Below are 23,700 nucleotides of genomic sequence, written 5' to 3'. Positions count from 1 at the left end.
GTTCCTATAGGTAACATCTGCCTGGAACCTGGGTCACCATGGTAATGGGTGTGTGAGCTGTTTTTCAGGAATTAGAACCCCCTGTCCACTCCAGGCCGGTTGAGACCACCAACTCATCAACTGGGCCTGCGGAGATGTCCGATAGGTGAACTTTTGACGTCAAGAGGCTAAAAACTCCACCCTCTGATCAGGCTAATGCAGCCATTTTGTGAGCATGGGTCCTATGAAGAGGCATGGTCTGACTACGCTTGCACAGATCATCGATTACCTCACCCCTCCTTCCCTCCAATCACCTCTTTCCACATTTCAGACCACCTTGCCCCCATCCCATAAATATCCCTGAGTCCCTGTTCTCGGGGAAGCAGGTTTGAGGCTCATGCCCTTGCTTCCTCGCGTGGCTGCCACGTGAATAAACCCTCTCTGTGCTGCAATCTCATCGTCTCCGTGTTTGGCTTTCCAGGCGGTGGGCAGAAACGAACCTGACTTAGTAACAAATCTGTTTCCAAGCTTATTTAAGTTGTTGGTAGAATTCAGTTCCATGAGGTTGTGGGACTGAAGTCTCCATTTCCAGCTGGCTATCGGCTTCTAGAGGCCACCCACATTCCTTGGCTCACGAGCCCCTTCAAAGCCAGCAGTAGCAGGCAGAGTCCTTGTGGTTCAAAGTTCTCTACTTCCCTTCTGCTTCATCTCTCTGACTCTTCTGCCTTCCTCTTTCGCTTTGAAGGGCCCATGTGACTACATCAGGCCCCTCAGATAATCCAGGATAATCCGTTAAAGTCAGCTGATTCAAAACCTTACTTTCATCTGCAAAGTTCCTCCCCAGCAATACCCAGATTATGTCCGACTGAATGACCGGGGGATAGAGCCTTAGAATTTTGCCCACCACCCCCTGCCCAGCAAGGCTCTGTCACCAGCACCAGTCCTCAGCCTCCCCTGTGTAGCAGTGCAGAGGACCCGCACTACAGAGAGACCCTCACAAAGGCTGTTCACACCCGCCCAGCTGGAGCCAGACGGGCAGACAAGCTCACCGTGACAGGGGGTGCAGGTAGTGAAGGACAAAGAGGACAGGACTGAGGCCATGTTTGGAGTGAGTCACTATCACAGGGCCATGCTCGGGGCCAGATGTTTTGCCTGTAACTGTATTTAAACCATGTAACTGTACATAACCACCCTGGAAGGCAGGGACACCTACACCCAGTTTACAGCTGAGGAACTGTAAGCGATGTGGGCTCGGTGAGCCAAGGAGTCGAAAGAAAGATTTCTTGGACTCTCAAGGTCTGGCAGTAGTGCTCTTTTATTTAGAGAATAGTATGGAATAGCGTGGGGACAGGACCCACGGGCAGGAGGAGCTGCCGCTGCCAATGCAAACATGGGTTGAGAGTAGGGCTAAATTGAAGGCATAGGTATGTGAGTTATCTCTGTCCAAGACAAAGGAAAGAATATGTAAAAAAAAAGTTGTTAAAATGGTATCAGTGCAGGTGGGCTCTGGTTATTGGGTGGTCTTATAACTTTTAGATAAGAATCAAACCAGATTAAGAAAATGGCAGAAGCCACCACCTTAAATATTACCTTCAGCTAAAAACAGAGGAGGCTACTGGTGGTGGGGGGAGTCAGCTACGTGAGGTTACCAGACAAGCACAATAGACAAGACTTAAGCCCTTGCCGCCCCCATTAAGAGTCTCTAGAGATAAGGTCATCCCCCTTCCTCCTGGTGCAGAGAGGGAGACACCCCCACAGATGGAGACTTCCTTCACAAATGCAAATGTCTCTCATCAAAGGGCAAGCAAATCCCACTCCTCAGAGCCTCCTTCTCATCTGCAGTTTTTAAAAGTAACCAGCCTAAAATAATCCTCATCATAAGGAACAGATGAGGAAACTGAGGCCCAGTGTGGGCAAACCACTTGCTTAGGTCACACAGTGAGTCTGTGGTAGGACTAGAACCAAACATTAGTCTCCAACTGACCAGGTCGGTGCCTTACACACTGCACCACCCCCTCTCAGGCCCTCTGTTCTGATCCACAAGAAGGGTCACTGGGGACCCAGCACAGGGGGCAAGTCTGATATCTAGGGTCTAATATCAGGGCCTTCAGTCCTGCCACTCTCCAGGGGGCTGGGATAGGCAGAAAGATGAGGAGGGCCCTGCACACCAGAAGGACGGGACATCTGAAGAGGGGAGACACCTTGATCCCAAGGTCAATGACTTCACTTTCCAAATAGCAACCACGCAGGGGCTTTTCTGAGACATTTGCCTCAGAGCATCCCTGGAGGCCCCCAGACAGGGCCAGATCCATAAACTGACAAAGCTCTGCTCTACTGGAAAGGCCAGCGTCTGCTGGCACCGATTGCTGAGTGTGTGCAGATTCAGTATTCACACAGATCCTCCCGAGGGCCCCTTAATTGCAGATTCCTGAGCCCTACCCAGACCCCACAGGCAATCCCAGGAGAGGCCTCCAGGAATCTGCTCCCCCATGGGCCTCAGAGGCAGAGGGGGGCTGAGAACTACAGGGGAGGAAAGACGGGGTGGAGGGACCTACGGAGCTGTGGGAGAGCCCAGATCCTGACAGGCCAGCTCAGGCAGGCTCTCACCACACCAAAGAGCCTGGGGCTGCAAAGAGCAAAAGGAGCGCAGGAGATCACACCTGAGTTCAGACTCCCTCTGCACAAGCGCGGGAAAGTTACCATCAACCCTGGGAGCCTCAGTTTCCCCATTGGTAAAACGGGAGTCAACCACATGCCACTCTGCTGGGTGATATGTAAGGGCAGAACCTGGCTCTGCTGAGTACTTGAGGCGTTGCCGCGTGTCCAGGCTCCCCTTCTTCTCTCCGAAACCGAGCGCAATGCACGTTTCCTTCGTTTGAAATGATCGTTGTTCTAGTTGCTTATCTCACATCCAGACTCTTATACAAATCATCTTCCTCCTTTCTTCATATTTGTAAAATAAATTTTTTAAAAATGGCCTACAGCTGCCAACGTTACTTTCTCAACAGAAAGACTAAACTGCCTATTAGGGGCGTGGGGGACTCACAAACACAGCTGTCTAGTTTTTCTGGTTGTAAGTTCATTTCCAAGCAGGGGAGACAATCAGGGGAACGCGGTTACTGAGGACGGGAGTCGGAGGCCCTGGGGTGGGAATGGGTGGGGAGACCCGGGCTCTGGGGTTGGGGCCGGGCAGGGAGAGGGAGAGGTCAGGCTGGGCCCCGCCGCCCCACCCACCCCCCCGCACCAGCCCTGCCCTCGGCGCCAGCCTGTCCCGCAGATGGAGGACCCCGCCAGACGGAGCGGTCCAACTTGCCCTTCCTTGCGGAGGAGAAAGGGAAGTGATGTGGCCCGGGAGGGAGGTGGGAATGAGAAGGGGCGGGAGGAAGGAGGCGGCAGAGACCCGGAGTCGGTGTCGCCCCGCCCCGCCCGCCGCCCTCGGCCGCCTCCGCGGCGGAGCTGGGAGCCAGTGCGCGGGCCGAGCCGCCTCCGCCGCGATGCGCTCCGTGCTGCCGCTGCTCTGCGCCGGGGCCTGGCTCCTGGGCGCCCCCGCCTGCGGCGCCTCCGACCTGTCCGTGAGCCCCTTAGGTAGGAAAGGGGTTCCGGGGCCGGGCGGCCTCCTGGGGGCACCGCCGGAAGGGGGCCTCGCGGGTCCGAGACTCGAGGCTCGGGAGGACGGCGGGGCAGGGTGGGGAGGACGGCGAATAAGCCCCGGAGGAGCCGGGCAAGTCATTTCCCAGGTCCCAGACTCAGGGACTCTACGCGTCGGGATCCGGGAGGGGCGAACTGCGGTGGCGGTGGAGGTAGGGAGGGTCGGGAGGGGGTGCTTCTTGCTTGACCAGAGCAACAGGTGGGCTAGGTGTCCAGGATCCCACTTGCCCAGGCGGCTTCAGAGCATAGAAGCCCGCGGCCTCTTCTGCCCTCCACCCCTGACAACTGGGAAACGGGGGACTTTGATCTGCCCCTGACGGAGGCGAGCAGGGACTTTCCAGCTTCTAACTGCTTTCCCAGGACTGGGCACATAGGGGATCCCCACGGGTGCCTCAGAGCCCTTCTGTAAAATGGGCTGGACGGGCTATTGGGAGGAGAGACTACTCTGCAACAGCAGTTTTAGCCCCTGAAAACTGAGTGTTTGTTCCAAGGGCCTTTGGTGTAATCAAGCCGCAGGACTCCCCCGTTTTAGCCGGGTGGGCTGGGCCTGGTCCAGCTTCATGCTGCTGCTGTACCCCTTCTGCTGGGGCTCCCCGGGCCTCCCCAGGCTGAAAGCTGGCAGCTTACTCTCCCCCGCTGCCTCACTTCTTCCCTACTGCCACTCAGTCTCAGCCCAGCCCCCAAAGACTCTGGGCTCACAAGACCACCTGCCCCCCTCAGCCTGGGGACAGAAAAGAATAGCCAAAGAACAGCCTGGGACAGACGAAGTCACTGAGGCTGATGGCTCAGAATCCTGCCTTATTCCTCACCCACTTTTGTAGAAGAAAGCCCACCAGGCTTACAAACCTGGGAGGGTGCCCAGCTCCAGGTCAGTCCCAACCTAAGCTGCCCCCAAACAAGGGCTTTGCTTTACCATGGCAGTGTGGCCTGCATGATGGAGGACTGGTGCCGGAAGGCATCTTAGCTCCAGAGCACGGCTTGGCAAACTTTCTCTGTAAAGCTCCCAACAGGTAACTGTTTTAGGCTTTGTGGGCCATGCAGTCTCTGTAGCAACTACTTAACTCCTTATTGAAAGCAGCCATAGACAGTATGTAAATGAACAAGCATGGTTGTGTTCCCACAAACCTTTATTTATGGACCCAAATTTGAATTCAAATGATTTACAGGTGCTGCAAAATGTAAAATTTTTTTCTACCATTTAAAAGTGTGAAAAACATTTTTAGTTCGTGGGCTGGACAAAAACAGGCAGCAGGCCGTAGTTGGTGACCCCTGTTCTATATGCTCCCCACATGGTCTCTCAGATAGGGCAGACATAAAGATGTTTCTTCCAGAGATCACAATGAATTGAAATGGATCTTTCTGAGGTTGGGACGCAGGCGTCACCAGCAGATCCTTCTGGCCCTGCCCAAAGTCATCTCTGGGTTTTCCTTCCACATACCTCCAGCAAATGAGTAGTCCAGGGTTTTCACATCTGCTTGTGGCTTTTGAAACCTCCCAGAGTCAGACGCTAGTCAGTTGTCCTAAACTCCATCCTGCCTCAAACCCTGGTCCTGAGGTGAGGTCTGTCTTCCTCTGAAGCCGCCAGGGAGCCATCAGCTTCCTCTGAAGCTACAGCAGGGCCCTTCACCAGGATCTGCAGTCCTCTGAACCGAGTCACCCCCACCCCGCAGAACGTGTGTTGGGGAAATGTGCATTTCTTTCCCAGGGGAAAAATGGCTTCGCTTGGTTTTTGGAACAGAAAACTTTGTGACCCACAAGGGAGATCTAAGTTCTATACAGCAGCAATCTTCAAACTGGGGGGTGTGGATCTGTGGGAGAGCACAAAGAAATTCCAAGAATAAGGGCACAGATCGGGAATCAGTTTCCACACCTTTTACTTCCAAATGTCCTCTTTGCTAAAACTGATCTGCCAGGAGAAAGTGCCTGAAGAAGTGGGGATCTTCCTCTCACTCATCCTGAATCTGAACCTGTGGGTATAAATGCATCAGAGGCAGCAGACAGAAAGACGAATGGTAACAAATCCTCTTCAAGTCTGTTGTCAGTTCTTCAAAGAAACTGAAATCAAAGGAGAGAAGACCTCACTGAGGTATCAGCTGATCCGGTCTTAGAAATAATGTTGAGCCATAGGACGCCATGTGATTTGGGGCATAGGAAGGAGTGCAAGGAATTGAGTAACATTACTCTGAAGATTGCCTTCGTTGCCAGAAGCAATAAGCAATCCTGCTTGTTTGAGCAGGATTCCTCAGGCCTTTGACTTATAAAAAAACCAAAGACCAGAATTAATACTGACCCATTCAACAAATAGGTAATATTCATCCATAAATATATAAATCCAGGGGGAGGGATAGTTAATAAAGTCCTGTTTATCTCATTAAGAGATGCATTTCCAATACAAGTTTACTTTTTATGTTTAACAATTACTTTTCATAATTTATAGTATATTTGAAATATTTCACTCAGTTGGGGTATTAATGATGATGCTTACTCAATCCAGAATACATTTTTTATAATATTCAGAGATGTGTGGGTCACAGGAAGTAAAAATAATTTAAAATTTATACTTTTTGTTGTTGCATAAAAGGATGCTAGGGTGATCAAGTTATAAACATATGCTCCCTTAGGATAAAATTCTGTGAGGTAGGGATGGAGATGGGGGTTCAAAGAGAAAAATAAACTACCATGATCCTCCCTTATCCATGGGGATACGTTCTAAGACCCCTAGTGGATGCCTGAAACCGCGGATAGTACTGAGCTTGTATATACTATGTTTTCTACTGTACATACATACCTATGATAATGTATAACTTATAAATTAGGCACAGTAAGAGATTAAAAACAATAAATAATAATAAAATAGAACAATTATAACAATATACCATAATAAAAGTTACCATACATCTTAGCAACCTCAGCATATGATTTTTTTCCTTTCTTTATTAAGTGGAGAACTTTCACCTTTTGGCTTAGAGGAAGCACTTTATGGCTTCTCTTTGGCATAGCTGAATTACCAGCATCACTACTCTTGAGCTTTGAGGCCATTACTAAGTAAGGTAAGGGTTACTTGAGTACAGCCACTGCTATACCGCAACAGTTGATCTAATAACTGAGACAGCTACAAAGTGGCTAACAGGTGGGTCGTGTCAACAGCATGGATATGCTGGACAAAGGGTTGATTCATGTCCTGGGTGGGATGGAGTGGGATGGCGAGAGATTGCATCACGCTACTCAGAATGGTGCACAATTTAAAACTTATGTTTATTTCTGGAATTTTCCATTTAATATTTTTGGACCATGGTTGACTGCAGGTAACTGAAACCATAGAAAGCAAAACTGTGGGTAAGGGGGCACTACTGTATGTAAAATACCCAATTCTTATAGAAGAGCTTGTTCATGTTATCACTGGTGGGTATCAAGTCATAATGGTATAGATTCCACTGGCTAGCTTTAAAAGAACGAAGTAACGGACTGTTTTAAAATGTCGATATGTACAATAAACTGGAATACGTCCTTTGCAGTTACTTAAATTTAACGTGAAATTTTTAGATAACTTAAATATGTACAAGTGGGGATATATCAGGGATCCACAAATGACTTTCCAGCCTGTTTTTGTAAGTAAAGTTTTATTGAAACACAGTCACACCCATTTGTTTTCACACTACAATTGCAGAGTTGAGTAGTTGTGACAGAGACCATAGAGCTTGTGAAGTCTAAGATATTTACTATATGTCCCTTTAAGAAAAAATTTGCTGACCCTGGGGGTATATAGGTTTTTTAATTAACTTCTTATTGAAATATAACAACATACGAAAAAGTGCACAAATCATTAAATATGCATTTTGGTGAATTTCCACAATATAAACACACTTGTGTAACCAGCACCCAGATGAAGAAATAGAACATGACCGGTACCCAAGAAGCTCCTCTTGCCACCACTAAGGATAACCACTATCCTGATTTTTAACACCGTAGGTTAATGGCATATCATTTTTCAAAATTAATTTGGGTATCAAAGCAGTAAGAGTTTGAGTTTTTTTTGCATTCTACACTAGATAACACTATTTTTGGTGCTTTAAATTTAGCCTAGTTTCCTAAAATGCAAATCACTTCTAAAGTGCCCTTCTTTGGCTGTAGACTCAACTTTGCCACAAGGAACCCAGGCCTAATTGTTTTTTCTTTTTGCAGAGAAGTTTCACTTTAAGTCATGGATGGTGCAGGTCAGTGCTCAACTTCTTCTTTCTGAAGTTTTTCATTTCCCTAAGTTTCCTGTTATCAAACCAAACTGTGCCAGATTTGAGACAATGAAGAGGAATTTTCTAGCTCTGCCCCCCTGGGTCTTTCCAGAATTGGCCAAACACTGGGAAAGATTCAGTTAAGTAAACTCTTTCCAGACAGTGGTCCCCTGTGATGAAGGTGACTGGCAGCCTTCCAAGCACTAGGATTCATTTCCATATTATGTATTCAAATCACATTGTGTGCCGGCTGCAAAATCAGTTGGAGAACACTAGTGCATGTGCTTTTGAAAGATGGTGATTTTTGCCATAAACTTGACCCAGCACCAGCTGTGGTGTCCAGGGGGTGCCCACGCTTGGCCAGTCTCCTCACCAGGGCCTCTTGGACTGTTTGTTGGCTGACCTTCAGGCAGCTGCATGGGCTTCCTTCTGGCCACAGGTCCCTGGAGGCAGGGGTTGTGCTTTGTAACTTCCCGACTTTGACGGTGGAGACCCAGGACCGTGTCCCACCCACCAACACTGATTTGGCCTGAGAATTGGGTCAGGAAGCAAACCTCTCTCCCTCCTCTTAGAAAACAAAACTATCTCGGTCTGGTGATCTGCATCCTGTTTCCGTGACTTATTGCTGATGTGTTTTGTTTTAGCACCAAAAGAAATACAGCTCAGAGGAGTACCACCACAGGCTACAGACGTTTGTCAGCAACTGGAGGAAGATAAATGCCCACAACACTGGGAACCACACATTCAGAAGTATTGTGGGGACGCCTTTTCTGCAGGCTTCTTGGCCGGCCCTCAGGAGGAGGGAGCATCTCAGATCTGGAAAGAAATCAATTACTGACCCGTTCTGATTAAAGGGCCCACTGGGGGCTTAGGGTGGAGAGAGCAGAAACCCAGGCTCTGAAGCCATTCTGGCTGACCTCAGATTCTGCCTCGGCTGTTATTCTCTGTGAGGCTCAAGGGGTTGTAAATTTAGGACAATGCTCGTACCCCTCGGAGTGGTCATGAAGTGTGCAGGAGACCATTCCAGCCATCCGAGGGTCCAGCCTAGATGCTGAGCTCTGACCTTGGATGCTCTGGGGGCAGGGCCTCTTCAGAGATGTGCTCTGCACCCATGAGCAGCCTCTAGGGACATCTGCCTTCACTCTGCATCCGTTTCACTGGAAACACACACACAGCATATATGCCTAGGACTCAGAAATGATGGCAGTGTCAGCTAAGTTGGTAATATGGACAACAAGCATGAGCTGGAAGGAACCCTCGGTTTGAATCTCATTTCTGCCCAGTGCTAGCTGTGTGAGCCTGGGGAGAGTTAACATCCTGAAGTTTTACTCAGCTATAGAGTGGAGATGATAATGCTCCCCTCGCTGGGTTGTCATGGATGAGGTAGCAGGTGGGAAGGCACTTGACTCCAGTGGACTATCTGAAAAATGGGCACCCAGGCCCCACCCCAACCCACTGCATCTGCATCTCTGGGTGCAGACCAGACATATGAACTGTTGAAAAGCTTCCCAGGCAATCCGGAAGCACAGTGAGGGTTGACCTTGGTGGATTGAATTATGTTACATTTAAAAATGTAAAGAAGTCAAGTTGCAGCAGCCTAAGTAGGATACAAGTAAACATAGGGTTTCATTATTTTTTGTTTCTTTATTAGTGATTTACAGAGCTCATCTTTTTTGTTGTTTTTCCCTTGTCTTTTTCAGTGGGACTGAACCAATTTTCAGCCATGAACTTTGCTGAATTAAAACACAAGTATCTTTGGTCAGAGCCTCAGGTAGGTGTTATTTATTGTGACCAAATCTACGTCTTTTCACTCAAACCTTTGGAATAAGCCCATAGCTTGCCTGCTCTGCTTCTAGCCGGATGCAACCCCATCCCCACCTGTCGCTGGGGGTGTCCGCAGATCCTTGGGGGAGGCAGAGAGGTCAGCTCCCCGCAGCTCCTCAGTCCATACTCGTGGCCTCGACAATGTGGACCCCTACTCTAGGGTTGTCAGATAAAATACAGATGCTCAGTTAAAATTGAATTTCTGATGAACAACAAACAATACTTTTGCATAAGTATATCCTAAATATTGTACAGGACATACTTACACTAAAAAATTATTCATCATTTATCTGAAATTCAAATTTAACTGGATGAGCTTATTTTTATTTGCTAAAGCTAGCTACCCTGTCCTAACTGCCCAACCTGGGCTCTCAAAAGGACATGTCACTTGGCATTTGGCACTGACACACAGGGGGCAGGAGAGTTCAGACAGCTACAATCTTTCTCATTCTCTCTTGGTGATTCCATTTTAATCACACATTTTTTGTGTCAGAAAGAGTTTTTTTTCGCCACTGAAAAAATTATATTTGGTTCTTCCAGAATTGCTCAGCTACCAAAGGTAACTACCTTCGGGGTGCTGGTCCCTACCCACCCTCTGTGGACTGGCGGAAAAAAGGAAATTTTGTCTCACCAGTGAAAAATCAGGTATGCCTGGCAATCCCCAACCTTTCCCCAAAAACTAGCCACATTCTCAGGCAGTATACCATGAAGAAAAACTCAAAAAAACCCTAAAACCACAGCAAGTCTATCCCCAACTCTATTTCTTCATCATTACCTCTCCAGCTGCCTTCCTCTGAAAGGTGGGAAGATCATTATTTCTAAAGGCTGCTCTGGAGGATGAAAAAGTACTTCTTTCTTGGGCTGAAGTTTACTCATTCACCCACTACACACACCGCCCAGAGTTCCCCCTTGGTCCTGGGTCTTTCCTACAGAGTCACCAAAACATCATATTCAGAGGTTGGACACCAGGGCCCCATTCCTACCGCCCATGCGTTTTCTCTTCCTGTCCTCTGTCCACCCCACAAGGCACCAGCCCTCCCTGGCTGGCTGCTTCCCTCTGGGGAGTTGTAGGCAGTCAGGGAATAGAATGAAACCCAGCATTTCAGACATGCTCTAGGCAAGAACAGGAGGCTGGCCCCTCAGTGGCCCTCTCCGGGGGGAAGAGCACCCCCTGCAGGGCACATGTACCCAGCAAGGCCAGTGGCCGTGCCTTCCCTGCACTCACAGAGCTGAGCACTGGCTGCTGGCTAGGGGGTCCCTACACATTTGGGGGTCCCAAACGCTCTGTTTGGGAGAGTCTCGACCCTACCCGCTGCTGTGTATCCCCTCTGCCTGCTGTGGTCCCTGCCCTAGAAGGGACAGTGCAGTGGCCTTCTTCAGAAAGGTGCCAACCTCTCAACCCCAAGAAACACAAGATGAAGGTTTCCTGCCTGGAAACACTTGACTTTCCACTGAAATTCTCCCTGAGAAACACTTTCTCCTTTTCTTTGAAACCATGTGGCACAGATTACCTCCCAGGCTCGCTGGGTTCCTGGAGCCTGCCCAGTGATCTGGACGTTTAAACTGCACCCAGGAGCTGGCCCTCTCCTCCAGGACCCAGAGGCAGCTTCTAGGCCGTCTGAGAATCCCATGACAATTCAAAGCAACAAGTATTAAGCGTGGAAGCCTGAACCTGCTCGCCGTTTGGGCAGGTGGGAAGGGGAGGTCCTCCAAGAATGTACCAGGTCCTCATGTTAACTGTTCCCAGGCTGTCATGCAGGACTGGGTCATGGACGAAGGGCCAGAACAAGGTCTTACTCTCTTAGGTGTGTGTGGTAGCTCACTGTGGCCACTGTGCAGTTACAGATAGAGTGACAGGATCAGCACTAACCCTCAGCTGCCCCATGAGGGTTTCTCATTTTTCATAAGAGGAGGAAACTCTGAGGGAAGGGGGCTTGCCCCGGGTCCAAGGGAAGCAGGTGACAGACAGGACTCCAAACCAGGTCTCTGCTCCAAGTCCAGTGCTCGTGGCTCGGCCCTGCTCTCCTCTTTCAGCACTGGCCAAACCCACCTCCTTGACCAGCCAGAGACCCTCTGACTAGGTCTTCCTCTCCCTGCTGAGGGAGGGATTTGAGAAGAGACTAGAGAGGAGGCCGGCTTGAGGGTGCTTTCCAGGGAGACAAGCACTGAGGACTAAATTAGGGCAATGAAGGAGGGACTCTTCAGAGACATTTCAGGAGTAGAAGATGGAAGATTGAACCAGAGAGGGGAGGAAAAGAGACAGAGGTGAGGCCTGAAAATTGGTAATAGCAACTACAGTGCTGAGCCCGTGGGGTAACTGCTTGATAGGCATGATCTTATCTGCCCCTGTAACGGCACTGTTGTTCCCATTTTACAAATGATGAAAGTGGGCCAACACGGTGGTTAAGCTCACACATTCCGCTTTGGCCGGCCCGGGGTTCACTGGTTCAGATCCCAGGTGTGGACATGGCACTGCTTGGCAAGCATCCTACATACTGTGGCAGGGGTCCCACATATAAAGGAGAGGAAGACGGGCATGGATATTAGCTCAGGGCCAGTCTTCCTCAGCAAAAAGAAGAGGATTGGCAGCAGATGTTAGCTCAGGGCTAATCTTCCTTAAAAAACAAACCAAAAAAAGATGAAATTGAGGTTTCGAGAGGGGAGGTAACTTTCCCAGGTCACCTAGCTGGTGTGTGGCAGAGCTATAATTTGAACCAGGTAGGCTCTGGTGCCCAACTCCCAGCCCTCATGTTGCTCTAAGGTTCTGTAAGTAAGGAGGCCAGGCAGTGGCAATGATTGTGGTAGAAGATGGTGAGATGGATGGATGAGGCAGGACCTGCAGAGGGTGAGGTGTCTGGGGCATCTAGGTGGGGTTGTCTGGGAGACAAGGATGTCTGGACCTGGGTGGAGGTCAGGGGTAAGGTAGGGTTTGGGTAGCTGTTGGTTTAATAGGACTGTGAGTGGGATGAGATTGGAGGTGGAAAGATGAGAGAGAAAGTTCTAGAAACAAGACTTTGGTGAGTCCTGCTGAGAAACAGTGGGAAGAAGAGGAGCCCACGTAAGATTCAGAAGTAGAAGGAAATCCAGAAAACCATAGAATGGAATCAGGAGGGGCTCCGGCCCTCGAAGGACGGTAGGGATTGGTCAACGAGAGGCCAGAATCGGGAGTCCACAGGTGCCGGTCAGTGGTGGCTGCTCCTGCTCCTGTGCAAGCCCCAGTCACCTCATCAGTAACATGGGGAGAAGAAGGCCGGCCTCACAGGGCTTGTGTGGGTCAGAGTGGACAGATATGGATCAGGGCTTTGTAAACTAAAGGCATCTGGAGCCCGGGGGTTCTCACTGGGGCTGTCTCAAGGTTCCCCGATTACTGACTCCCCTCCTCCATGGCCTCTCTAGGGTGGCTGTGGCAGTTGCTGGACCTTCTCCACCACAGGGGCCCTGGAGTCTGCGGTCGCCATCGCAAGTGGGAAGCTGCTCTCTTTGGTAAGCACTCGGCCACAGGGCTGGGGGAGGGGCCACCTCCTGCAGACTCATAGCTTTGCCCGGAGCCCTGACAGGGAGGGCCCCTGCGTGGGCCTTGGGCTCCTTTAGGGCTTTAGCTAACCATTTCAGTTGGACTTCAAGCGTCCTAACCTTGTGGACATTTCGCATATCAATTGAGGCTTTTCCTAGAAAGGAATGAGGCTTATAGAGGAAACAGCCCAAGGGCTCATTCCTAGGGGGATCTGAGTGTTCCTCAGTTTGGGAACCTGGGGCCTTTGGAAAGCAGAGCGTGCGTGGGAGCCAGCCCTCTAGGAGCTGTGCCGCTTCCCAGGCTGCCTCCCTCATCTTCATGGAGGGAAGAGCCAGGGACCTGTGTGTTCAACCCCTGCCCCCCGAGAGTGAGGGGTAACAAGTAGGCGCCCAGCCCCTGCCTCCTGTGTGGGGATGAGGGAGAGAAGAGGGCAGGGTTGGCAATGGCTGTGAGGTCCCAGGTTGGGGAAAGGTGGAGCAACGTCTCTGGCTAGGCCTGTCCCCACCCCTTCCCATACACCACCCCCGTGCATAGCTGGTCACCCATGACCACACACATGTGCATAGCTTTAGGGCAGCGCTGGGACAAGCAGGGCCCACCTATGCCCTCTCACCTGTCTGCTTGATTTCTGAGCCCTCCTGACAGGTGCTGCTGGGCTGGGACTTCAGAGTATACAGAGATGGTCCCTCCCAGGGGCTTATAATCTGGTCATCTTGACCCAGAGCTGATGGGGCCACAGGTGTGGATCAGCAAAGCAGGCTCTGCACCTGGTGCCAAAGCCTCTGGGGCTCTCAGCTTTCAGCTCACCAGGTTTGTGTTCATTTCTCTAGGCAGAACAGCAACTGGTGGACTGTGCCCAGAACTTCAACAATCACGGCTGCCAAGGGTACGTCCCTGACCAGGAGGGGCCGGAAGCCCCTTCTCCTTTCCCATTGATCGCTTCTTTTGGATCTAGTATGTGCCAGCTGCAGCCACAAACAGCTTCATCCACTGCCCTGGGTAGTAGCAAAATGGTCCCCATTTTATGGAGGAGGAAGGTCACCTCACATGCCCAAGGTCCCTCAGCCAGAACGGGGCAGAGCTGTAAGCTGAGCTCGGACTGTCTGGTCCTAAAATCCCTCCTCTTTCCATAGTGTCACCCGGCTCTCTCCCCACAGCATGGCTGGCCTCATCAGCCACCAAGGCCTCTGGGCAAGTGGCCAAAAGAATTAATAGAGTGAGAAACACATCATCTTCCAAAACCAAGATCCACATAACAGATGTTGGATTGGCCTTGCTACAAGCTCTCTAAAGTTCTAACTGGCCCAGCTTGGCAGGCCACGGGAAGGAGCTTCTCTGTAATTGTGGCTAAGTGTTTGTGCACAAAGGCTGTATCTTTCCTGGGCCTGCTTTCCTGGCTTATTCTTAAAACGGGTTGTTAGGGACTTGCTCACATTTGTACAGTGTCTCTAGCCCTCTAGCCCTTGTCTCATTCTCCACATATGCAGTGCTCTGAGACGCTTCCGTGGGCTCAGCAGCTTTCCCAGCACATATATGGGTAAAGCCAGGCCCTTCGTGCTGCCCTGGAGCAAGCTTCCAGCCTTGCCTCCCCTCGCCTATCTGTGGCCCATCCCTCTCCCAGCCCCAGCCCCAAGGCCCTTGCCCCTCCTCCTCTGGCATCGTGGCCCTGGGAAGGCCTCGTGGTCCACCTGCTCCCACAGGGGCCAGCATGAGGGCCTCCTGCTGAGAGCTGTGTTCGGCGGAGTCCGTGGGCATCAGGGGTGAAGTCACAGCCTAGTTACTGATCCACCGTCCTGTTCAGCCTCACCTCTCACCTCATTTTTGGTCTCTTTCCTCTCTGCAGCTTACAAATACTGCCCATAACAAGAGTCTGAAAGAGGACTGTGGGGCCCCACAATTTTTCAAAGGGGTCTGTTTCTTTGGTTTATTTCATTTTTTCATTCATTCAACAAATATGACTGAGCACCTGCTACGTATCTAGGCACTGGGGATGCGGCAGCCAACAGAACACAAGGAGCTGACCTTCTGATAAACAAATGTGCCATAAGTCAGGTGGTGACAAATGCTCCGGGAAAAAAACAAGGGGTGGGTTGGGGATTGCTGGGGAGCTGTGGCCGGAGAGCTGTGGCTGGGTTTTTGTTTACTCTGGCAGGCAGCACGATGTAGAAAAAGATCCACCTTTAGACCCCATCCTGGTTATAGCTATGTGGCTCTGGGCAAATTGTTCAGCCTTTTTGAGCCTCAAGAAATAACAGCGTCTACTACGCGGGGTTGCTATGAGGGGTCAGGCCATCCAGTCAGAGGCTGCCCAGGTGAGGACGCAGGGGCGTGGCCATGGTAATGATGGTGAGCTGGGTTGGTCCCATCAGCCATCCTGCGGGATTGCCTGCTCTTCCTGACAGAGACAGGCCTGGCTTCGAGGGATCTCTATCCCACCGAAGCACATGTAGCTGGACCTTGGACTCCAGCAGCCTCTCCTGAGTCTGTTGAGCTTTATCCTGAAGCCAGTCAAATGGGGTGACATTGCTAACCCCTGTGAGACCTCCTCTGCCGCTGGGCGATGCCCCGACCAGACCTCCCTGCCCTACAGGCCCCACCCCCACCAGGACCAGTCCCAGGTGGGCACATCTGTGTGTGCTTCTTGCAGGGGTCTCCCCAGCCAGGCCTTCGAGTACATCCGATACAACAAGGGCATCATGGGTGAAGACACCTACCCCTATAAGGGCCAGGTAATTCTGGGCAGCCTCATCTCCATCTTCTTGTGTGGCGGTGCTCCTCATCTCCACTCCTACCCCAGCCTCCGAAATGTCCCTTCTGTCCTCACCTCCCTTGAGGACTGCCCCCTGCTGCTAGAATTCTGAGAATTGTCTACACTCTTCAAGTTCATTCCTTCACCTCCTCTGCTTGCCTGAGCCCACAGCTCTCACCAAATCCTGGGGCCTCTGACCGCCCTCTCTGTGGCAGCACCATCACTCTCTCCTCCTCACCATCTCTCCCACACCTCACACTGCGCTGCTGTCTTTCTTCCCAGCTCCTCCTTCCTCCTGCCACGAGTGCACCGGAGCACCATCCTCTGGCTTCTTCCCTTCCCGTCCGTCAGCATCTCCAGCCATTCAGTCAGCCTCATGCTGACACCACTCTCCAAGGCCCACACCTACTTTGTCCAAGGCCTGCTGAACATGCCAGGGGCCTCCCCTGCCATCACCTCAGCCCAGCCTGTCCACTGTTAAGCACCTCGTCTCCCCCCAAACCTGTGGCTCCTCCTATATTTCCCCTCTCAGTGATGAGCCTCCCTTAAAACCTGTTGGTCACCAGGGGTCTGTTCTGAGGGCGGTCCCTCCACCCACACCTTCACTTCAGTCAGCCTTCTGACCATCGTAGGCCTTCTCACGTCTGCTCCTTTGCTCTATCTTATGTCTCTGCCCCTACTCAGACCTTAGCCTCTCTTCATCCTAGATCACTAAGGGTGGCCTCTCCTTGGACCACTCTCCACTCAGGGGCTGCCAGAGTGGCCTCTCAGACCCAGCTCTGACCACACGGTTCCTTGTTCAGAACTCTTCAAAGGCTCCTCAGGACCTGCAAGATAAAGCCCAGACTCTTTGGCCTGCCCTTCAAGGCCTACCCCACCCCGACCCAAACCAGTCTTTCCCATCTTATCTCCCTTTATTCTCCCCCGGTAAACATTATGCTCCCAATGAACCACTTGCTGGTTCCTAAACACCAGGTCCTGCCTCTCCTCTCAACCTGACCGTCTCTCCCATCTCAGAAGGGCTTGCCCTTCCCTCCATGTGACCTACCTCTGCACCTGCCTCTTGTCGGTGAAGTTCTCTGGACTAAGACTAGCCTTGCCTTCCCCTGCCATGCAGGCTCTTACTTGGCTCCATTTCTTGGCAAGTTTCTTGGACTGGGTTAGGCCCCTTCCTTGGGCTTCCACTAAGTTCCATGTAAGCCCACCTTGGCCAAAGCCAGCACAGGACTGTCTCCTGTCACTAGACTGTGAGCTTCTTGAGGACAAGGATGCCTCTAATTCTCTCTTAAGTCACCGCATCAACCAGGCCCTGGCACATGTAGTTTTTGCTTCGTAAATGCTATCAAACAGCATGGGGGAGGCCTGAAGTCTCAGCCTGGGGCCAAGCATCCCTAACCTTATTCTGTGCCCTTTGCCACCCTGAACAGGATGGTGACTGCAAGTTCCAGCCTAATAAGGCCATTGCTTTTGTCAAGGATGTAGCCAACATCACACTCGTGAGTACTGGATCCTTCTCTCGGATGGGGAGTGTGTTCTGATAAGGAATCCAGCCTCCACGGCTGTCAGGTGGCCAATGGTCTCAGCAGGGCAGCCTTTCCTGGGAGCATATCACTTCTAAGTGTTGATCATCACTGAATCTCAGTAACCATGATGGCAGCATGGTGGAAGACAGGAGGGAAAGAGCATGAGATGGGCAGTCAGACGCTCTGATTCTGACCCAGGTCTGCACGAGTCTTCATTCTTGTATTACACTCTTGTTGTCTGTAAAATGCAAGCCATAATCCCCATCCTGCAAAAGAGGGTATAGGTGTGTATGTGATGTCAGCGTATGCGTGTTAGAGATGGAATGTGAATTCATTGAGTATGAACATAGGTCGGTCAGGACAAGTCAGCTTATGCTGCGGTGACAGACAACTCCAAAATCTGAATGGAACAAAACAAAGTTTGTGTCTCACTCATGTGACATGTCCCTTGGCTTAGGTGGAGCTGTGCTCTGTGTCGTTGGCTTCACTCTAGGACTTAGGTGGAAGGAAAGAGAGTGGTAAACTACGACTGGCTCTTAAAGCCAAAACAAATTACACAGTCAACACTCTGAAACTCAAGTGGATGGGGACATGCAGTCATACCCCGTTTCTCTGAGAGAGATCTGGAACAAGTATGAATAGCCCTTGTGACTCCAGTGTGTGTGTATTTGCAAGTGCGGGAGAATGTGTGTAAAGATTGAAAGAATATCTCCCCGGGTATGTGTAAGTGTAGTGTGTGAAAGCATAAGTCTAAGCAGGAATTCCCACAAATGTCTGCATAAATCACAAACATGATGTCTGAGTAATAACTGTGGCCACCATTTAATTGAAGCACGTGCCAAGCTGTCAGCAACAGTAATGACAGTTTAAGGAGTATTTACAGGCACTACACCAACCACTTAACATGTATTATCTCTTTTAGACTCAAGACAACCCTAGAAGATAAATGTCATTATTACCTTGATTTTATAGATGAGGAAACAGGTTCAGAGTGGTTAAGTAACTTGCCCAAGGCCACAGAGCTAGGAAGAAGAAGCTGGGTTTGAACTGAGATCATGTTATTCCAAAATCTACACCCTGTAATAGGGATGTTTCTGACTAGCATGACTCTATCTTCAGAAAATAGCCAGTTTCTCTTAGACATACCCACCAAGGGCTGACCTGCAGTGGGCCATTTGTATCCCACTAAGAGCTGAATTGGGGGCTCAGAGGTATCCCTTTTGCCTGGTCGCCAGGAGAGCCTTGTCTCTGACACCTGTGGGGCCCTGAAGAGCAGCCCAGAACCAATGTCCAGCCCTCCTTGATGGGATGGCCATGGGAGTGGCTGCCCCACTGCAGTGCTCCCCTTCTGGGTGGGCAGATGCCCATGCCTTCCTTGTCTCCATCTGCTGTGGCCTGTTTGGGCTCACAAGGCCTTTTCTGAACATGGGGAAGGAAGCCGCTTGCTTGACAAGCAGCTGTTCACTTTCTGCAGCTGGGTCTCTGCCCACCCCTCCAGGGAGGCAGGACTGAAGGAGGGCTGGGTGCCCTGCACCCCCGCATCCCCTGCCCTTCAGCAGAACCCTGGCCTCCGCTCGCTCTCATCTCAACTCCCTAGGGTCTGCACCAGGGGAATGCCCTCCTTAGCTCACTCTAACCCAGTGCTTCCCAACCGGGACACCTAAAAAATCCTGATGCCTGGGACCCACCGCAGAGACACCAATGTAGTTGTCTGGGGTGCAGCCTGGGCATTGGGATTTTTTAAAGCTCCCCAGGTGGTTCCAACTGCTGCTCTCACCTGGTCTCCGCTGCTCTGTCCCAAAGCTGCAGCCTCTAGGAGGCCTCTGACTCCCTCCCGCCTGCCTTCCCCAGCTAAAGGGGGCGGGTCCTCCTTGGGCACTCAACCCGTTGCTGGGTCTTCGTGTTTCCACCACCATCTGGGCCTTATCTGCTCATGGACTGCTAACCCCTGTGTTCTACCAAAAAGCTCTTAGGACTGGCTTTGTGGGTGCAGGGGGTTCTGGGGCGGGGAGAGTCACATTTGTCTCTGCACCCATTAGAGCACCTGGCTCATGAGAGGACCTTAGCGAATACTTGTGAGTGACCAAATAAGTGGGTCTACACTGCTTCCGTGGTCCCTATCCCAAAGGGTGCAGGACTCTTTAGGAGCAGTGAGGTGAACAGAGACGACCGAACAGACCAGCTGAGCGAAGGGGAGGGAGGTCACAGGGGAGCCCGGGTTTGGGAGGAGGGACCTGTAAGCCAAATGAAAAACCCAAAGGATCCTGGACATTCAGGCATAAGAGGGTGGGGGCCCTGCCATGCCAACCCGCAACATCCAGTGCCCAGTTGTGCTGTGAAGAGGGGCAGCCCGCCCCTTGGTAGCTGCCTTCAGGTCTAAAGCAGCCTCCTCTTCCCTTCCCTTCCTTCCTACTGGACATCTACATCTCTCTTGGCCTCTGTCCTACCTTGGGGCAAAGGGTGATTTTTTGAAAGTAGAGTGGGGGAGATGATGTGTGTTCGTCTGTCAGTCCTTCTGTCTATCCACAGAATGATGAGAAGGCAATGGTGGAGGCGGTGGCCTTGTACAACCCTGTGAGCTTTGCCTTCGAGGTGACTGAAGACTTTATGATGTACAGAAAGGGCATCTACTCCAGGTGAGCTGGGGTCCTAGCAGCCTGCATGGAAAGACGCATGAGATTCAGGCTCAGCCAGGACTCCTGGTCTGACCATTTCTCAATACCTACCACGTGTGCTGGCATCTTACATATTCCCCCAGTTCATCCTCCTGCCGCCCTGAGGGTCAGAAACCATGGTCTCTGATGAAGAGAGGTCAGGTGCGGGTCACATGGCTAGTTAGGGCTAGGCCCAACATTTGAGCCTCTTCCTCAACAGAAGAGCTGCCTCCAGTTACAAAAACCCATGTGCAAAAATTTGAAGATGTGAAATAGGGAAGAGAAAGTAGCTGCTCTCAGATACCAGAACCCTGTGCTGCAAGCTTCACCACAGGGTTCTTCAGAAAACCCACTCTCCTGAGCATATCTAATATGGGGTTCAGCTCATCCTCGCCCCTTGCCTGTTTTGCAACATGAGTGAGTTCAACTGTCTCCCCAGCCACTTCCAGCAGCTGCCCGGCATGTCCTTCATAGTCTCCTCGTCTTCTGCCCACTCCTAAAATGCTGGTGTTCTCCAGGGCTTAGTCCTCAGCCCTCTTCCCTCTTCTCAGACATTCCTTGAACTCCATGGCCAACTGTTTGCTGAGAACTTCCAAGTCTCCATCCATCAGGCTGGTCTCTGCCAAGCATTAGACCCGTAGATCCAAGGGCCTCCCTGCCATCTTCAAGCCAGGTGGCCCATAGAAACCTCAGGTCCTGTGTTTCCTCCTCATCTTCAGGTTCTGCCCCGTTAACATGGCTCAGAAATGTGCTCTCTGCTCCCTCCCCATGTCTCTGCCCTCGCCCACCATTGCTCTCCTGCAGCCACTTCCTTACCGGTTTGTCCTTATGCTCCCACCACTGGCCGATCCTCCACTCAGAGCCAGAGTCAGCCTTCTGGAACACTCCTCTTGCCATGCCAACTTTTACATACTCCAGTTTTTCTCCATTGTCCAGTGTCTTAGCTTGACTAGGGGGGACCCTCTGACCTGGTCCTTCTTTTTCCTCCAAGCTCATCTCCCATCAAAACCACCCCCAACCTCCCCATTTCACCCTGTGCCCCTGCCCTAGCCGCACTGAAGGATTTGTAGTTTCATGCTGTCCCCTGCCTTCGCAGGGAAGCCTTCCTTGACCCCACCGCACCCATCCCCATGGAGCTGGATCCCCTCCTCAGGGCTCCCCTCAGCCTCCCACTGTCACAGCCCTCAGTCCACTGTATAGAAGGAACCTCTTTGCCAGTCTGCTCCCTGCCAAACGAAGCTTCCTCAGGGCAGGAGCAGAGTTTTGCATGTTGCTGGTGTGCCCGGCACCTTTCCCAGGCCTGGCGCTTAGCAATAACTCAGTTACACATCAGCTGAATTAATACACAGCCATTGCTGTTTTTCCTCTTGAATTTCTTGGAATTTCTTAATGGAAACTAGTTCACTATCATAAATAGAAGGCCTGTTTATTTGCCCTAAATACCAGTAATCTTAAATACAGTGGCAACACAGAGTGCTACGTGACACTCTAACTGGATGCTGTTGCATGCAGAGTGTGCAGCAGGAAGGCTGCTCTGTCCTTGTCATGAAAGAGGCATCAGAAAGTGTCCGGTGGTAGAGCGGGGCTAGCACCACGCGAGGGCTCTCTCCTTTGGGTGAGCAGAACCGAAAGAACTAGAGAGAATACTGCTCTTGCACTGTGATTAAACGAGAGCTAATTCACCACCTTCAATGCCTCCCAGGCCCCCCTGGGGAAACATTGCTTTAAAGCGCTCGGGTTGTTGGATGTGATTGAGTCATTGCTTTTATCCTTCCCATATTTTCAAACCTTTTTTATTTTCGTTTTCCAGTACTTCCTGTCATAAAACTCCAGATAAAGTAAACCACGCAGTACTGGCTGTTGGGTATGGAGAAGAAAATGGGATACCCTACTGGATCGTGAAAAACTCTTGGGGTCCCCACTGGGGCATGAACGGGTAAGCAGCTCCCAGGTCCCATGTGCTGGGAGGGGGTGTGATTGCTCATGTCTGGGGGCCCTGGAGGGGGTCTCCTCCACCTCAAATACATGGCTTCTGAGAAGGAGCTGGTCATCTGAGCCCTAGTCCAGGCCAGGGGAAGGGAGTGTGAGAACGTAACCCCCACACGCCCAACACCCCGCTAGCAACCCCTCTCCTATTCATGACCCCAGATCTTAACGATTCTGTGTTTTGAACAGGAGTCCATTTGGCTCCGTAGAATCTGTGACCACCGCTAGGAAAACAGTTCATAACACAGAACCTGGTAGAACTAAGCCAGCATCTGGGAGGGTCCATTTGTGAGAAATCAAGGCAACAAATTTACCCCTGATGCTTGGCAGCTCCTCCTTCCAGGAGAAGGAGGCTGGAATCAGGGGTCCTGGGTATGTATCTTGATGTGACTTTGTGTCTCTCCTGTCGGACTCCATGTCCTGATCCAAAAAGAAGAGATTTGTTACCACAGGGGGCCCGGTAATGATTAAATAACTACATGAGGGCCAAGCAGGGCTAGGAAGCAGCCGGAGGTAAATTCTGGGGAGAAGTGAGTTATGGATAGAATAAAGAAGGGAGTTCATTTGATGACCAAGGGGAGTTCCAGAGGAGAAATTATTCACCAAGTCAGGTCAGTGATTTCCTGGTAATAAAATAAGCCCAATGCTACTGTTTTATGAATAAATTCAGAGAGCCTAATCTCTGGAGTCAGATCTTGGTGAGCAACAAAACATTCCAGAAAGGTCTATGGCGAGGAAGCCCCCAGCCAGGGCCTCAGCTTGTTCTCTCTGCCCAGGTACTTCCTCATTGAGCGTGGGAAGAACATGTGTGGTCTGGCCGCCTGTGCCTCCTACCCCATCCCTCTGGTGTGAGCCAGGATGGCAGCAGCGACTGGTTGGTGGAGAGAGGGAGGAGCAGGCAGCCTGGCCATTGGTGGAAGTCCTGCCCTGGAGGAAGTGGGGGGATAGACTCAGGAACCCCTCACTTTGCATCCTCACCCCCGTGCTGTGTCCAGAAATCTAAAGAAAATTAGGAAGAAGAATTCCACCAAGCAACAAGCCCACCCACACCTTCTGATGCAAAGGATCACCAGCCTTGTGCCTTTTAAGCATGATTTTTAACTGACTCAAACCCACATGGACCAAGAATATTCTTTCCTTCCTGAAGGGCTACTTTTCACATTTGGAGAGTACTGTCTTTTCTGTGGTCTTTATTCAATAAACATTCAGGGAGCACCTCCCTGGGCCAGGCCTGTGCTGTGTGCTGGGACCAGACGTGACACAGACCTGGCTCTGCCCTCCAGGCTCAGGTCTCCTAAGAGGGAGCAGTTGCCCAGGTCTCTGGCTGGGAGGATGGTATGGCTGCTGGTGTCACTGTCCACCAGGTGGGGGACCCAGGGGGAAAACTAGGTTTAATTTGAGATCGTGACCATTGTCCCCGGATGAGGAGATGGGGAGCGAGGAGGAGACATGCCAAGCTCAGGCAGAGCCAGGATTCAAACCCGCGACATGAGCCTGGAAACATGTACTTCACCACGTGGCCTCCCCACGTTCCTACCCCTACTCAAATGCTGGCCCTCTGCCTGGGACTGCCCCCCTCCATCCCTTCCTCACT

General features: G+C 51.2%; 1 protein-coding gene across 2 annotated transcripts; it reads left to right on the top strand.

Annotated features, from left to right (window-relative positions):
• The first annotated feature begins 3,347 nt into the window (after positions 1 to 3,347).
• Positions 3,348 to 23,323, top strand: CTSH (cathepsin H). Of its 2 annotated transcripts, none has more exons than XM_046652920.1 (12): positions 3,348 to 3,564; positions 7,810 to 7,841; positions 8,501 to 8,606; positions 9,557 to 9,627; positions 10,221 to 10,325; positions 13,077 to 13,163; positions 14,025 to 14,080; positions 15,842 to 15,923; positions 17,371 to 17,439; positions 19,996 to 20,102; positions 21,931 to 22,056; positions 22,883 to 23,323. In XM_046652920.1, exons 1-12 carry the CDS (start codon positions 3,474 to 3,476, stop codon positions 22,956 to 22,958), a joined length of 1,008 nt encoding a protein of 335 aa, XP_046508876.1. In that variant the 5' UTR covers positions 3,348 to 3,473; the 3' UTR covers positions 22,959 to 23,323. The 2 variants fall into 2 exon arrangements, with proteins under 2 accessions (XP_046508876.1, XP_046508877.1); XM_046652921.1 differs by lacking the exon at positions 3,348 to 3,564 and adding an exon at positions 6,584 to 6,677.
• The last annotated feature ends 377 nt before the right edge of the window (positions 23,324 to 23,700 follow it).

This window comes from Equus quagga, chromosome 2, assembly GCF_021613505.1.
Source record: "Equus quagga isolate Etosha38 chromosome 2, UCLA_HA_Equagga_1.0, whole genome shotgun sequence".
NCBI classification, from domain to species: Eukaryota; Metazoa; Chordata; class Mammalia; order Perissodactyla; family Equidae; genus Equus; species Equus quagga.
The sequence above is the reverse complement of the archived record's forward strand: the minus strand, read 5'-3'. Positions and strand labels throughout refer to the sequence as shown.